Source organism: Podarcis cretensis (assembly GCF_951804945.1).
Source record: "Podarcis cretensis genome assembly, chromosome: 3".
NCBI lineage: Eukaryota > Metazoa > Chordata > Lepidosauria > Squamata > Lacertidae > Podarcis > Podarcis cretensis.
This window is the reverse complement of record NC_137172.1, coordinates 64,456,515-64,472,637: the sequence shown is the minus strand read 5'-3', so window position 1 is coordinate 64,472,637 and position 16,123 is coordinate 64,456,515. Positions and strand designations below refer to the sequence as shown.

The 16,123-nt window shown below is 39.8% G+C and overlaps 1 protein-coding gene across 2 annotated transcripts in view; it reads right to left on the bottom strand.

Moving 5' to 3' along the window:
• HBS1L (HBS1 like translational GTPase) overlaps positions 1–5,569 on the bottom strand; it is a 45,677-nt gene extending 40,108 nt beyond the window's left edge. The window contains exons 1-4 of one of the 2 annotated variants that reach the window (XM_079970651.1): positions 5,353–5,569; positions 3,002–3,067; positions 2,270–2,401; positions 444–635 (exon numbers count right to left, since the gene is read on the bottom strand). In XM_079970651.1, coding sequence (XP_079826777.1) covers positions 444–635; positions 2,270–2,401; positions 3,002–3,067; positions 5,353–5,395 — 433 coding nt within the window. In that variant the 5' untranslated portion in view covers positions 5,396–5,569. The remainder of the gene's footprint in view (positions 1–443; positions 636–2,269; positions 2,402–3,001; positions 3,068–5,352) is intronic. The other variant, XM_079970650.1, reaches the window with a different exon arrangement.
• Positions 5,570–16,123: the final 10,554 nt, after the last annotated feature.

Here is a 16,123-nt window from a genome sequence, read left to right as displayed (position 1 = left end):
GGCATTTAATTAACAAACATTATCAAAACTGTATTAGATGTGTAAATCACAGCCTCATGAATTCAGTTTACTAACTATGCTAAATAGACAACTCTGCAGTTGAAATTTAGCACTACTAAGCTAGAATATGCCACGTTTTTCAATATTATCTCTCTAATTACACAATCTGCATCAAATTTATAAATTAACCATTACATGATATAATTTTAGTTCAAATTATTTAGTGCAACATATAGTGCTAATGATATTTACAGATCCTTGGAAGACTACAGATTAACAGTATGTTAAGCATTCATCACAGGATGCCTCTATACATGTAGCTTAGTCATTTAAGTTATTAACAAACAGAAATAGTAAAAAGAAGCAAAAAAACTTCCTATACAGCTGCCCCTTATGCAAAAGAGCCACATAGTAAATCACACAAAAATTAAACATAAACATACCTTTTGTTGCCTTCCCTGCAATTACAGCATCCTCATTCTTGATCTTATTTTGCTTATTGTCTTGGGCAAGTACACAATCCAAAGCTTGTTGTACATCAAATTTACTGCTCAATACTGCTTCCACCATCACTTTCTCAGGCACAGACTTTCCAAGCACTTCTCTCATGCGATCAAGGCACAAATCAAGCTTAGCTAAAAAAAAAAGGACAAGGGACTCTCATATAATGGCTTTAAATAAATATGCACAGTTGCACCAAATTTTGAAGCAGTGTGCTCTAAGTTTTCTTAACCAAATCACAACCATCTTTATCCAGGAAGAAATATCCATTCTCCACCCTTTAAGAGGAGTGGTCCCCAACCTTTTTGGTATGGTGACCCACAAGTCCAAATTTATTGTCACATCAATTTTGGACCTTATGGCTTCGGCAGTTGTCAGTTTCATACATTTAAACTGTGTCCACCTATTTTATAACAGTTATTTAAGAGATCTAAGCAAAAAGTAACTTAATGCCCCTATTTATGTGGAATTTGATGAAATGTTTATAGTACTTACAAAGTTATTCACAGATTTGTTTATGAGAACACCAAACATCTGACTGTAGGCTATTTCTTAATAAGTTATTTAAAAATTCTTTAAAAAGTATTGCTACAGAGTGTCAGATACAATGAAGTATGACTATTTTAAATTGACTTTATCATGAATAACATTATTTTTGAAGATATCAGTGGGAGGGCTGAGTTTGCATTTTACCAAACAGCATAATGTTGGGTTTGATGGTTGCCAAACATAGCCTCAGATCATTATTGATAAATAATTACTATATTTCATCCTCACAGCAGTCACTGCTGAAAAATCTCACAACTATAATTATTCTGGGTTTGAACAGGCTTTGTAACCCATTTGCAGGTCCAACACACAAGTTGGGAAGCACTGACATAGGACATTCTATTTTCCTAAGCAGAATAATGAAGTTGTCAGCTTTTAGGACTTCATAACAGGCTGAATATTTATCAGCATAGGTATCATCAAGAAGACAAACAGCATTTACTCCCAAGGGGAAAATGCATATATTCAGCATTAAATAATTCAACATAATTTGATACGTCACTTAACAGTACATTTTAAGCATTTACAGATACTGTAATTAACTTCTAAGGTAAATCACATCTTCTCAGGCCTCAGGATTTAGCAGATGGTTAACCACAACTGCAAGCACTGGAAGTGGAGTGCTAATAAAAATCTGCTAATTACAAGCCTTTAGCTCTAAGAACTGTGAATCGCTTATTTTAATTCAATACCCTTCTAAAAGTCTGTCCACCTACTCCAATCTACATGACAGAAGTACAGTGAAGAGTAAGTAGATCTGAAGAGGAACATCCAAAAAAATTGAAAGAAATGTAAGGTTATCCAACAAAACTCTGAAAAAGGCATTAGTAGCTTGAGTGTCAATAGCTGAGCAACTGAGCAACTGTATTCATGGTGTTGACTACAGAAGGAGCTTGCAACACCAAATCCCCCAGTATGCTTCCCAGCCCAAGTGAGACTGGTCTAACAGTAGCCCTCAGGCCCTCATTACAGCCATCTCTGTACATCCATCTCTTTACTGCGGGTGAAGGGAGAACAGATGATGAGAGGGTAAGTGAAGGTAAAGGGAGTGATCTGAAGTCTCCATCAGTCCATCTCTCCACCCAATAGCCTCCACTCATTAAATCTAATAACTATTATGCAAACTTCAGAATATGACATTACTGTCACATGCACATGTTCTGGTGGCAACACAATCACTTCAGTTTATTAAGTCAATGTAATATATATTTACAATTACCTTTTTCAGCACCTGTTAGCTGGTGACTTGGAATACAATCATTGCTATGTTCTGCTTCATAATCATATTTTTCTTCTAATGTCTCGGCATATGCAGTAGGATTATCGCGTCTTGAGTAAATGAATTGAGCAGCTATAACATAAACAATGAATTCAACAGTTTTGTTCAATTCCCAAATCCTAAGACTTTTTGTGCCATTTAATAAATCAGGCTATTTTTTAACGTTTACAGCAAAGCAAATATTTGTTATTCTAACAATTCATAATATGCTTTTCTGTAAATGCTTTTCTATGGTATATCTTACTCTTGCCAATTCGGTTTCCTATTATGATCAACACAAGTTGTGAGCAACTAGTTTGGCTTTAGAGGACTTCCATCTTTCACGGCAATTTGTTTTTAGCGTAGTTATATGGCCACAGCAATATAAAATTAGTTCAGTTAATCATAGAATTGTAGAGTTGTAAGGGACCGTGTCATCTAGTACAACCTCCTGCAATGCAGGAGCATGCAGTTGTCCCATAGGGAATCAAAGTGTTGTTCAAGTAGAAGTACTGTACTGTACTGGAGATGAATTCTAAGCTTGCCTCTAAAAATGATCTTACACAAGTGACTTTAGCAACTTATGCCTCCACTCTCCCTTTCTTTCATTCATTTCCTTGCCAAACTATACGCAATACATTCCCTCTAGATCAGATGGCACACCATACATAAATGGACAAATATTAAACTAACCTGTTGAAGGTGAAATGCAAAAATCATCCTCTACAGACTGTCCATAAAGATCATCTTCTTCAAAGTCTAAGAAGCAAGAAAGACAATTTCCTTACAACTTAATTTTAAAAGTTTTCTTATACACATTCTTATAACAAACATTAAGCTACATTATAGCTCAGGTGCATCACCTTCCAGGTCATTCTACCCGGCCCTCAGAACTTTCTGCAGACCATGTTCTCTCCTGAAGCCATATCCTCATTGGCCATGCTCTGTGTCCTTCTTGTGCACTTTTGCCTGGCTAGAATGTGTCCTTGAACAGTGATAATGATAGAGGTGTGCAGAAATGTCAGACTTTTGAGATTAGGAGTGTTTTATTTCCTAATAAAGTAATTAAATTATGATTTTAGGCCTCGAAGTCCGCGACCAGGGGAAGGAGACAGTGGAAGAGGACTGGAAGAAATTTAAAATATATCTCAAAAACTATTGTAAAATTGAGGAATGATAAGATGTCACGGGGTAAGAAGCAGAGAATTGCAGCTGTAACTAAAAATCTAAAGGAAATTTAATGAAAGGGAATTAAGACAATTGACTAAAGGGTTGCTAAAGAATCACTAAACAAGGATGCAGGGATGGGGAGGTATGGGGAAGTCAAAAGAAAGAAGGGCATGAAATTATAATCTTGAAGTTATATTGGTTTAATTGTTTTGTATGTTTTTGTTTGTGTTTTGATTTTCTTGTGTTTCTTTTGTTTGTTTTGTTCTGTTTTTATTATGTGTTTGAAAAACGAATAAAAATTATTTTTTTTAAAAAAAAAAGATTTTAGGCCTCGAAGATGAAATACAGGGAAATCAAATTCCTAAATTTTTAAAGTCAAAGCTTTAAAAATATTCTTCTCTAGAATAATTGAAAGGGAAACATGTGAAAGATATGTAACATGAAGGAATATAACAACAAAAGGGCAGTAATTAATCCAGAGTAATGTTAAAAATAGAGTGTGCAGGTAGGATATAGAATATTATTATACAATAGGGGAATCATGTTGGATTTGCTCCTCTGATCTTAAATTATTAAATATAGATATTTCTAAATAAAATTTAATCATTTACAGCACAACCCTAACCATATCTATTCAAGAAGGGTAGTAGTCAAAAGGTTCTGCAATACATAGATTACAAATAAAAACCCTTTTAATTCAGTTATATATATCCTGAAATGCCAATTCTGACCTCATCTGAAAAGATAGTATGTCACAGATGTATGGCACATAGCATGTGCCAGATTTTATCTTGTTGATATTATTGCAGTTTTTATACAGTGTTTTTTTCATTATAGGTGTGCAGCTCTACAGTACTTAACACTAATACATATATTCTCACATTTGTTTTAAGTACAGTACTTATAAGCTCTACATGAATTATGTAATCACATAAAATTGATTGAGCGTTATAAAAGGTTTTTGGGGAACATTTAAACAGAAGTTTTTTGAGGAGCCTAAACTTGGACCAGTGCAATACATGGATGCATCTGGAGCAGCAGTTGTAAAATCAGATTGTTTATATACATTGTGATTATGTGTTTTCTACACTGAAACTGACAGGATTTTCCAACAGCGACCAATCAACCGCCCCTGCTAGCAGGCAGCTTGTGCATCATGTGTGTTCCTTATACTGAGGAAGTGGAACCTTGGCCTTCCAGATGTTATAAGGCAGCAGCTCCTACCATCTGTTACCAAAGCCTATGCTGCCTGGGGATGCTGGGAGCTGGTGCCCAGCAGCAACTAGAGGGGCTGCAGGTTCCCTATCCTTGGCTTGCAGTACTCCAGAGGTCCACCATATCGAACCACGAAGGGTCCTTACTTCTTGCCAGTTCTTCAACCCCTTTCATCTTCATCAGCCATCCCCACTACCACACACACTGCAGCAGCGTCCCTTTCAAAACGGTTGCGCCTCTGTCAACAGTGAGGGCCAGAGGTTTCAGGCCCCCACCAGGTAGGCCAACAGGTGTGGTGAGCCGTGGGGCAAAACAGGAGGAAAGGACCAGAGCTCCTCTCCAACGAAACCCGACCCGCCTCGCAGCAAGCGGCCTCCCCACGCTTAGCCAGGCCTTCTCTTTCGTGCCCCCCTCCCGCCGTGCCTCTCGGCTCCCTCCGCCGCCGCCGCGACCCCCCTCAGCGCCTCGCTCGAGACCCCCAGTCGCCGGGCAGGCCGTGGGCGTGCTAGTGACGTCACCGCCACTCTCTCCGAGACTCTCCCCTCCCTCCGCCCCCCCCATGCCGAGCCGCGCTAGTCTGTCGTGCGAGGGGCGGGGAGGGCCTTCCCGCGAAGCTGGAGGCGGAGGAGCAGCTCCCCCTTAACACAACAACTCTCTACCTTCGTCGTAGTTATAGCCACGCACGTTCCTGTGCCGGGCCATGGCGAGCGCGCCGATGGCGACCTGAGGTAGTTGAGAGAGGCTAGGCCCCCTTGACACCCCCTCAGACGAGGCGTCTGTAGCGCCCCCGGGTCACCATGTTGTTGGTTTGGGCCTACCAGTGCTGCCGCTGCCCCGCCCTCCTCGTAGGCAGCTTTTCGCGCATGCGCTACGCTGTATATTTTTTTTCTCTCTCTCTCCTCCCCTCCCTCACCCAGACCCGGTACGCGCACGCGTGTGTCAAGCTGGAGTGAAGCGGCAGGTGGGAGGGGCGCGTGATGTACTGCCCCCGTCCGGCCTTGGCGTGTTGTTGTTTGTTCGCGCTTTAGCTGGGCTACGTCAGCTAAACGATCGCTGAAGCGTCAAGCGGCCAATCAGAGCCAGGCCCGCGATGACCAGGCCCGCCCTCTACTTAAAGCCGCTCTCGGACGTCAGTGCCGCGTGCGTTGCGAGTTGAGTGGCGGGCTGATAGCTAGCTAGCGATGGTCTTTCGACGCTACCCTCTGAATTAGGCGGGCTCACACGAGGGAAAGCACCTCCTGCGTCAGTATTAGTTCCTAATGCTCATTCCTGCGCTCCACGACAAGAATTAGGAGTTCCCACGGCCAGACGTGTGTCCTTCAGAGTTAATGTGGCCCTCGCAAGGTTTTTATTTTGTTTCTTCTTGCATTTTATATGTGGCTACGTAGGTGGCAAACGAGCCAGTCAAGTTGCCCTTGGCTATCCAAATAAGAGGTGTTTTATTACAGTTTATGACATTTCGAAAATCATCGCCTTTCTCTAACCAGCTGAGGAGAACGGAAATGGTTTACCGTCCGGATGAGGTGGGTTAGGCTGAAAAAGAATGACTGTCTCAAGGCCACCCAGTGAGCTTGGTGACTGAGGTAGCAGAGCACACTTCCCTGGGAGTCTTAACTGGACTCAGTGGTGCTTACTTCTCAGTAGACATGTACAGGGGTACCTTGGGTTACATACACTTCAGGTTACAGACTCCGCTAACCCAGAAATACAGTGGTACCTCTGGTTACATAGGCTTCAGGTTACATACGCTTAAGGTTACAGACTCCGCTAACCCAGAAATAGTGCTTCACGTTAAGAACTTTGCTTCAGGGTGAGAACAGAAATTGTGCTCCCGCGGCGCGGCAGCAGCAGGAGGCCCCATTAGCTAAAGTGGTGCTTCAGGTTAAGAACAGTTTCAGGTTAAGAACAGACCTCTGGAACGAATTAAGTTCTTAACCTGAGGTACCACTGTAGTACCTTGGGTTAAGAACTTTGCTTCAGGATGAGAACAGAAATCGTGCGGCAGCAGCTGGAGGCCCCATTAGCTAAAGTGGTGTTTCGGGTTAAGAACAGACCTCCGGAACGAATTAAGTATTTAACCAGAGGCACCACTGTATATGGTCAAGTCATGGAGGGAGATTTGAAAGCAAGTGCCCTCATTCTAGCCTTAACACTTAAGTTTTAGCTACACTGGTTCTCCCAGTAACAAAGTCCAAAGTGGCTACTATAATTTTTTCAGTTTTATAAATGACAGTTGTACTGGTGGTAAAGAATAGTACTTTGCTCACAGAGCCCTCATTTCAAATCCCTTTTTAAAAAATTACCCTATGTTATGGAACAAGGCAGCATGTCATTTTCCTTTAGCTTACGTTCTCTGTTTGCAAAATGCTTGTGATAGTGCTTTACATAGTTAGTGCACCAAAAAGCCGGGGGGGGGGATGTTTTCATCTGGTGCAGAAAGGATAAAATTTTTGGTGCCAGGCAAGCTCTGGGGAAGGGAATCCACCAAATGGGTGCAACCCACCTTACCTCATATGGGGGAAGGGGGTTGGAACAAGTCTCCAAAGAGAAGGGAGAAAGATCCTAAGGAACATAAAACTTGAACAGTAAACACCAGCTTCATTCAGTGAATGTGATAACCAGGGGGAAAGAACTAAATCATCAGTTTGTTAGCACGTTTAAATTTCAAAAGTCTTAAACATAAAGAATCTATTATTACTCATTGCTAGAACAACTGTGCTATCTTTGAATAACTAATCTATGACAGATGTATTCTCCATTTTATAAATCTACTTGAAAACCTATCTGATAAAAGATCATCCCTGCAGTATAATGATTTTGTTTATATCAATGTGCTTGTCACTCTGCCCTTGAAAAAAATTACAGTAATACCACAAAGTTGGGTGGATATTGAAAATATGCAAGGTCTTGATAATGAGACACACTGCCCACAACTTTTAAGAAAAACATGCTAAGAAAAAAAACCCTTCAGGGAATTTTCTTGTAGTGTTAAACACAATATGCCTAAATATTTCAGTGTGTGTGTTTGTGACCAAAAGAGAAGCGGGTGGGTGTCACATGGTGCTTGTTTCCATATGGGAAAAATGCCACATGTAAAGTAAACCTTTCTGGAAGTCTTCATAACTCTCACAGTTACAGAGATGAGGATAAATACTTCACCCCTGCAAGCTAGTCTATTTTGGCTTCAATTCTATTTAGTTATCATCATCACATCTTTACATGGTGAACAGTTCCTGTGCAATGATGGACAGATATTCTCTTTGTTCATCTGCCCACTGTACTTTCCTAATGAGGGCTCTTGCTGTCCCATTGAGCTGCATACACGCAATACTTTTAAAGTACGTGGCTTCCCAGATAGAAACCTGGATACTAATTTACCCTCTTCCCTGAGCTACAAGTCTCTGCAACCATAACAAACTTCAGTTACTGGGATTCTTTGTGGGAAGCCATGTCCTAAGTCAGGAGGCTTTGTTTTGAGCAACAGCTTGTGGAGGGTCTTTTTGTGTCTGATGTTACACTTCCTGCCACATACACAAGCTCCTGCATGTGGTGCTTGTTCTAGTGGGATCTCTATTGACATTACTGTGTTCTGAACTGTGGTTTTGAATGGGTTTGTGAGGGTCCTAGCACTGAGGATGTGATGCCACCGAATATAACCACTCCCACATTCCTCCAATGACAGATGTCACACTTGCCCATTTGTAGCCAGTGGAAGGCCTTGCATGGTTTTACTGTACCACCTGCATTTCTTGAACCACTTACAAGTGCAGGCTTTCTGGGTGCACCAGTCCAAGTTAGTCTGGCAAACTTACGTGAACAGATTGCCAACAGGTGGCCAATAAACGGCTGTTTAATCATGCTGAAAATACGTCTCTCTAATTGTGCTCACAGGTACACAACTATCGAAATATACAAAAAAATAAAAAAAAATGTCCAGTAGCACCTTAGAGACCAACTAAATTTGTTCTTGGTATAAGCTTTCGTGTGCATGCACACTTCTTCAGATACACTGAAACAGAAGTCACCAGACCCTTATATATAGTGGGAGGGTGGGGTGGGGGTTTTCTCAGGAGGGTAGTAGGAGATGGATGATTGACTCAATGGGTACACAACTATGTTATAAAAGGCTTGTTGAACTTTGATGTACGCATAAGGCCATCAGTCACTTCCTTCAGTGGTGCTGCACTGTTTCACAGAGATGGATGAGGGCCTCCAACCCACCTGTGGACATTCTGGTTTAAATCAACCTTTTCCTACATCAGAGGTGGGGAACCTTTTTCGCTGCATGGGCCAAATCCTTATCAAAATTAGCCTCATAGGCCAAATTTGACACGTCGGTGGTTCTGTCCACCTGTTAATCACCTGACATCACAATGGCATCAGACTGAAGGTGCTTTGAAGTCCTGAAGTTGGGACTTCAAAGCACCTTGCAAGGCAGAGTTAAAACAAAAGTCCCCCCCCCCTCCATTTTAGCAGAGGATTCTATGCAAACCTCTTCCTGAACCAGTCTACACAGTCATGTACCACTGTTTGCCCCATAATTAAGCAAACAAATTTGGAAATCTGAATGACCTTAAATTGTCAGCTCAATTTCAATGTTCTATAACCGAGGATAGGATCAGACTGCTAATATGATTAAGATAATAAAGCATGCTAAAATGTACTTAAAAAGCTAATCAGTGATAAACAGCAATGAACATTAATTGTCACATCACTCAAAAGCAACATGTTTTAATTTAAAAGCACGAAGATTCGAATTATGTTTTCTGAGGAGTTTGCAAAATAAAATGGCTTCACCCCAAATAATATTAAAGCATTACAGTGGTGCCTCGCTAAACGAAATTAATTCGTTTCGCAAGTTGCTTCGTCTTGCGATTTTTTAGTCTTGCGGAGCGCGGATTCCCCGGGTATTAACGGTTTTACAAAAAAGGAAGCAAACTCGCAAGACGTTTTCGTCTTGCGAAGCAAGCCCATAGGGAAATTCGTCTTGCGAAGCACCTCGAAAAACGGAAAACCCTTTCGTCTAGCGAGTTTTTCGTCTTGCAAGGCATTCGTCTTGCGGGGCACCACTGTATTTTGCATTGAAAATGCTTTTTAACCAGTTTTTTCTAACTTCAGCAAAATCTTCAGATATTACAGATATTAAATTAACCTGTACTCTATAATAGTTGTTTGGCTAAGTATCTGTAATCTCTTTTCATTCTTTTTGCTATACAAGTCAAAGTTTGAAGTATTGTATCTAATCAGTCACACATAACACACCATGTCTTAAGCAGGCAATGGAAAGTAAAGAGACCATAGAACAGCCTTTGTTTAAATATTTAATTGATGCACCTTGACCATAATGTAAATAAGGAAATATTAAGTTGTCAATTATAGATAATTGTCATAAGATAACAATTACTATTGGGAGCAATTCCAGTGACTTTTTTTCGCCAAGAATGCATGTACTGGGCACAATGCTACTTAATTTGGCAACTGTTGTTAAACTGAGATCTAACAAAGTAACACATAAATAAATCAATGAGACTAGCCTCATTGATGAGACTGGTGTTTAACAGCAATATAATGCCACTGTGGTCTACAGTGGTACCTCTGGTTAAGAACTTAATTTGTTCCAGAGGTCTGTTCTTAACCTGAAACTGTTCTTAACCTGAAGCACCACTTTAGCTAATGGGGCCTCCCACTGCCCCCATGCCACCACCGTGAGATTTCCATTCTCATCCCGAGGTAAAGTTCCCAACTCTAGGTACTACTTCCGGGTTAGCGAAGTCTGTAACCTGAAGTGTCTGTAATCCAAGGTGTCTGTAACTGGAGGTAACCACTGTAATGGATATATCTTTGACTTTTGTCTCCAGTGCTATTCAAAGTTAGAAAATTATTACTACAGATAGGCAGGCTTTTCCTCCTATAAGTGTTTTTGAAGTGAAAATGAGATAATCACTACAAACTACTGAGTAAAAGAAAAGGAAAGTGGAAATATCGGTTGATTGATTGACTTCTGAATATACATGCCTAGCTACGATTGAGTACAAGTCCTAGAGAGTTCAGTGAAACTTAACTCCCAGGTTAAGAATACATTTGATTATATTTCTCTACTTGATTATGTTTCTAGACCTTAGTATCAGATTCCTTGGTCTTTAATGCTGCTTCCGTTACATAAGTGCCAAATATATTGCAAGATCAGTAGTTTGTTAAGGGTGCGGGGAATTGTAACTCCATGTCTGAGTAATAAAGTGGTAGATCGGGACTGTATCACTCCAGATGGTTGATGAGGGTGCCTTTTAACAAATCATTTCAAGTAAAAGAACTAAGCACACAAAGAAACAGATTTTTGAATGCTGCCCTATGTGAAAATAAATCTCCCTTCCAATAGGGGATCGCAATAACATTCCAGTAACATCTACAGTGGTACCTCAGGTTAAGTACTTAATTCGTTCCAGAGGTTCGTTCTTAACCTGAAACTGTTCTTAACCTGAAGCACCACTTTAGCTAATGGGGCCTCCTGCTGCTGCTGCGCCACCGGAGCACGATTTCTGTTCTCATCCTGAAGCAAAGTTCTTAACCCGAGGTAATATTTCTGAGTTAGCGGAGTCTGTAACCTGAATCGTATGTAACCTGAAGCGTAACCCAAGGTACCACTCTATTCCACTTTCTTAAGTCTGCAGAATTCCTGAGTACAGTAGGGAAACCCACATATAACATGAACTTCTACTGTACACAATAAACTATTGAACAAAACTGATAACATTTCTTAGAGGAGGCAGTGAATATGTCCACCTCTAATGAAAGCAAAGTCTCTTCTCTCAGTGAACTGTTTTTAAAAACTGTTTTAAATCCCAAAGCATACTAACTGCATGTTCCCCTTGAACTCAATAGGACTTACTTCTGCATGGGCATGTTTAGAATTGGGCTGTTAGCCAGTTAACTTCTGTGCTCCTCTGATCTGAACTTTTTTGCTCATGCAGTATTAAGCAGATTAACAAAAGGTGACAAGGTTAAGCACTTGTAAAAACTATTTACACATGATCTCTTTAGATCAGCAGCACTGGGAGAAAACTTACACTGGGATAGTGAATGGATGGAAGTGTTACTTCAGAGTAACACATTTTCTGCACATGAGAATGCTTAAATTGACAGTCTGTTCAAGGGATATGCATATGTGATTATTTATAGTCTCTTGCTGAATGTGCCTCTCACACACTTCATTCTGTGAACAAATAGTTTTCCTGGGTTAGAAAAGTGTGTGTTTGTAAGCATTGTCACATGGCAAGTTGTACCTGCTGAGAGGAATAAGGAACAACAGCTTGTTCCCTCCTAGGAATGAAGAGCTATAGTTATGGGCTGGCTATGTTGTTTTTCGCTTCACAACAAACCCTTGATTCTTTCATGACAGGAGATTTAAATATTTTATAGCATACTGTGCAAAACAGTCCATAGCTCATGCTTCAGTACATTGCTGAATGAATTAATCTGAACATCAATAGGTGAGATGCCAAGGACTTGTGTTTTGCCAAGGAGGCAAAATGTGGATTTTGTTTCCAGATCATGGGATGGAATGAACACACACTTAATCTGAATGAAAAACAATATTCTGTTGATATGCGCTCTGATATTGGGAATCAATACATGAGGTTTCCTATTTAAAACAGAGTTCTTATAAATCACCAGATCTGCTCTGAAAATTCTTGTTGCCAATATTGGATGAGCTTCTCTATTCTGATACATTTCTTCTCGCCTTAATTTAGTTTGTAGACTCCTTGAGGTATGGAACATCTTTTGATGACATTACTAGCACACGAATGGCTTTATTTATTTATTTATTTATTTATTTATTTATTTAGTCTGCTGCTTTCCTCCTCTTACTCCTGCCGTGAAGAACAGATACAGTACAAGCTATATAACAGTTCTGCTGTTAAGATTATAAATATTTTGCATTTCAAATAGATCCCTTAAGTGGTATGAAAATTCATGATACTTAATAATAAATAATAGAGGTCAGGAGGAATTGCCTGCCTCTTTTGTTATCCTTTATTTCCATATCTTCAAAATGCAAGGAAGAAGGGCATTGGAACTGGAAATTATGTTTTATAGACCTTTATAGGAACAGTATGGCAAAATTATGTGGCATCTCTTCTTTCATGTTTTGTTTTGGATTTTTTTTTAATAAAAAAGGCCCAACAATTAGCTTTCTCCAAAGCCATTACCGATATAAGCTGCCTGAAGGTCTGAGATGTTTTCACGGTAACATTGAATTACCTCTCAACAAGAAGCAATTTTTATAAAGCCACAGCCGCCTTTTGTGGTTGGAATCTTAGTTGGGGAGGGGGGAATTTAGAAAAGCACCAGGTGTTATCTTACAACTTAACACAAAATGTAGGAGATACAGCAACCCCATGTGCGAAAAGAATATATATACTGTGTATATATATAGCAAGACACAGCTCTCTCTATTTTCCGCCTATTAAACCCTCAAGATTCTGGAACTCATTCCTGCAGGTGGGCTGGATGAGGTTGAACTGAAACTTAACCCATGGTGGAAGTCCTGTGGGTTGGGAAATTGGCCAATCTAGATGTAGGTGTACAACCAGTTCTGGGCAGGTTTGCAGTCCCCACGGAAAGGCAGACTTGCAGCCTTGTGGTTCTAGATTAGTCACTATCTATGGAGGTTCAGGTGATAGTGGTAACCAGGGAAGTCTTTTTAGGAGTGTAGGAATTGCATACTTAGAGCACTTGAACCTTAGCCTTAGTTACTCATGCACCACTTATATGCAGGCTTAACTACTACAATTGCTCTCGTGGAGTTGCCTTTGAAGACAATTCAGAAGCTTCAATTGGTGCAAAACCAGCACCTCGTTGTTGTCAGATGCAAGAAAATTAGAGCACGCAACAACAGTCATGCACCAGTTGCTGTTTCTGGGCCCATTTCAAAGTGCCTGTGTTAACCTTTAAAGCACTAAGCAGTTTTGGACCAGATTAATATAAGGACATCCTTCACCCGTACTATCTTATCCATTTGCTGAGATCTTCAGAGGCCCTGCTCGTTTGCCTGCTGCAAGATTGATTAGGTTAGACTGAGCAAGAGATAAAGGGATGTATCCAAAGAATACATTGTGTGACTGCAACTACTTTCACACACATAAGGTAACTTCCACACTCTTCTCCCCCATGTACCCCGCAAATCTGCTCTGGGGGTTCCCCCTAAGCCTCTGGTTTTTGGGAAACAGGTGCAGGGAGAAGATAGGGAGAAGTTCCACTGAATGAGCAGAGGTGGTTCCGCTCTTGGAATGACTTTGTTGGATACAACATAGAACCATCTCCATGTCAGCCCCACAGTTTTGGAACTCTACTGCGTTTGGCCTCTGCAGTACAGCCCTTCCAAATGAGTCTTAAGAATTAGCCTTTTCTATGACACATTCTAATGATGGAGCCAGCTGAGCTGTCTCACAGACGAATTCCATGGAAGTTTATTTGGAAGTAAGACGCATTAAGTACAAAAGGCCTTATTTCCTAGAAATTGTTTAGAAGATTTGTATAATTAACATGTTTTATGGAAATATTTGAATTAGGCTTTAGGCCCATCTTATAAGCCAATCTCTTAAAAATGTTGGCTATGCTTGATCTCATCATTTTAATGTACCTTAATGCATCTTATTTTGTTATGTATGCCGCCTTGTGTTGTAAAAGCAAGAACAAAAAGGAATCCTTTACAGACTGGACTACTTTGGCATACCCTGAAACATGTTGAGTCCCAGAACCTGGATACATATCTTCCCATCCGTGCTCCTTTGTGAGTCATATGACTTGCACAAGATTACAGAGCCTAAAAGATGTGCTTTTGGTTGGCCGTACTTTCTCAGTGCCAAAATAACACATGTTTTGGGGCACCATGTGGAAATCTTGGTGTGAACTCGCACAATATCACAGTGCCCAAAGTGGCCACCGTGCCCTTGTGGGAGACAATTGGATGTCCTGTTGCAGGAGGGGACTTGCAATTCTGTATATTTAAATACTCTGAAAACCACCTGTTAAAAAACAACAGCAATGTATAAGAAAAACCTCCATATCAGAAACTATAATTCCTAAACTTTTCTCCCTGTCAATTTTCAGAGGCAGGGAGTTTGTAAGGTAGTGGCTGACTTTGAACCACCAGGAGCATTCAGCCTTCAGATAATCCTAAGTGCATTACAGTACATGTTTGCTTTTTCCCCCTGCATACTTGAATGCAGATGGAAGGCAAACATTTGGGCAAATGGAAAGCTTATTTCTAATAATCAGGAAGAACGGTCATGTGTTGCATTCTGGGTGGATTTGATTTAAATCAAATTGATTTAAATCATGATTTAAATCACTAGTCAATAAGACTTGATTGAAATCACTAGTCAATAAGACTTGATTGAAATCACTAGTCAATAAGACTTGATTGAAATCATTTTTTTTACAGAAAGACCCATTCTTGCTGGTATAATCTTAATATTTACAACCAGAGGAAGTTTTCATTTTTAGAATAATAAATTTTCAGAGTAATTTTTACAGTTCTATAAAAAATTACTGATTTGGTTATACTATTAGAAATACATAGACTGATAATTATAAAATTATTGTGAGGTTTAATAAGTTAACTGCTTATATTTGGACAACTTTTCTGCTGTACTTTATTGGAAGGAGAAAAACAATCATTTCCTGAATAACAATTTAAACAATTTATTTAACTAAAACAATAACATTATAGCATATGTATCCATGTTTGTTAACTGATGTGGTTAAACAATTTTTTAAAAAAAAACAACTTATACTAAGTTTAAGTACACATGAAAAGCTTAAAACAAATCCTTATTTACTGATCCTTATAGCCTTTGGACTATAATGTAACTTAAATAGAAAATTATCTTTAGAAAGATTTTCCCCAAAAAAGCATTTTATTTTAAAAATCCGATTTAAATCAAATCCTTTTTTTTTCTTTGAGATTTTTTTTTTTTAAATCATTGATTTTTATCCACCCTGGCTGCATTGGTCTTTTCAAAATTTTAGAAATGCTAAGAATGAACTTTACTGAAAGCTGTTATGGAAATCTACCTACACATATGCATGAGATACTTTTGGACATAGTTTAAAAATATGTCAGAAACACCCATCCTGACAGAAAAGGTCAAGAAGTTAGCTATTTGAAGGACGCTTACTTCCCCCCCACCCCTGAACAGTAGTCGTAGGATGCAAACCCAAGATTTGAATTAAAAGAAAAATGTGTTCTACAGTATCTTCTGATAATGAAGAAAGTATCTTCTGAGAGAAGGGCTGCAACAGACCCTCAGCCCAAGGCATTTTTGCTTTGTTTTTATTGCTATCATGCCTTTTGCATAAACTCCCCAGCACCATCTCACTATTCCTGCCAACGCTTTTCTTATGAGTCAGCTGAAAACCAAAAGTCTG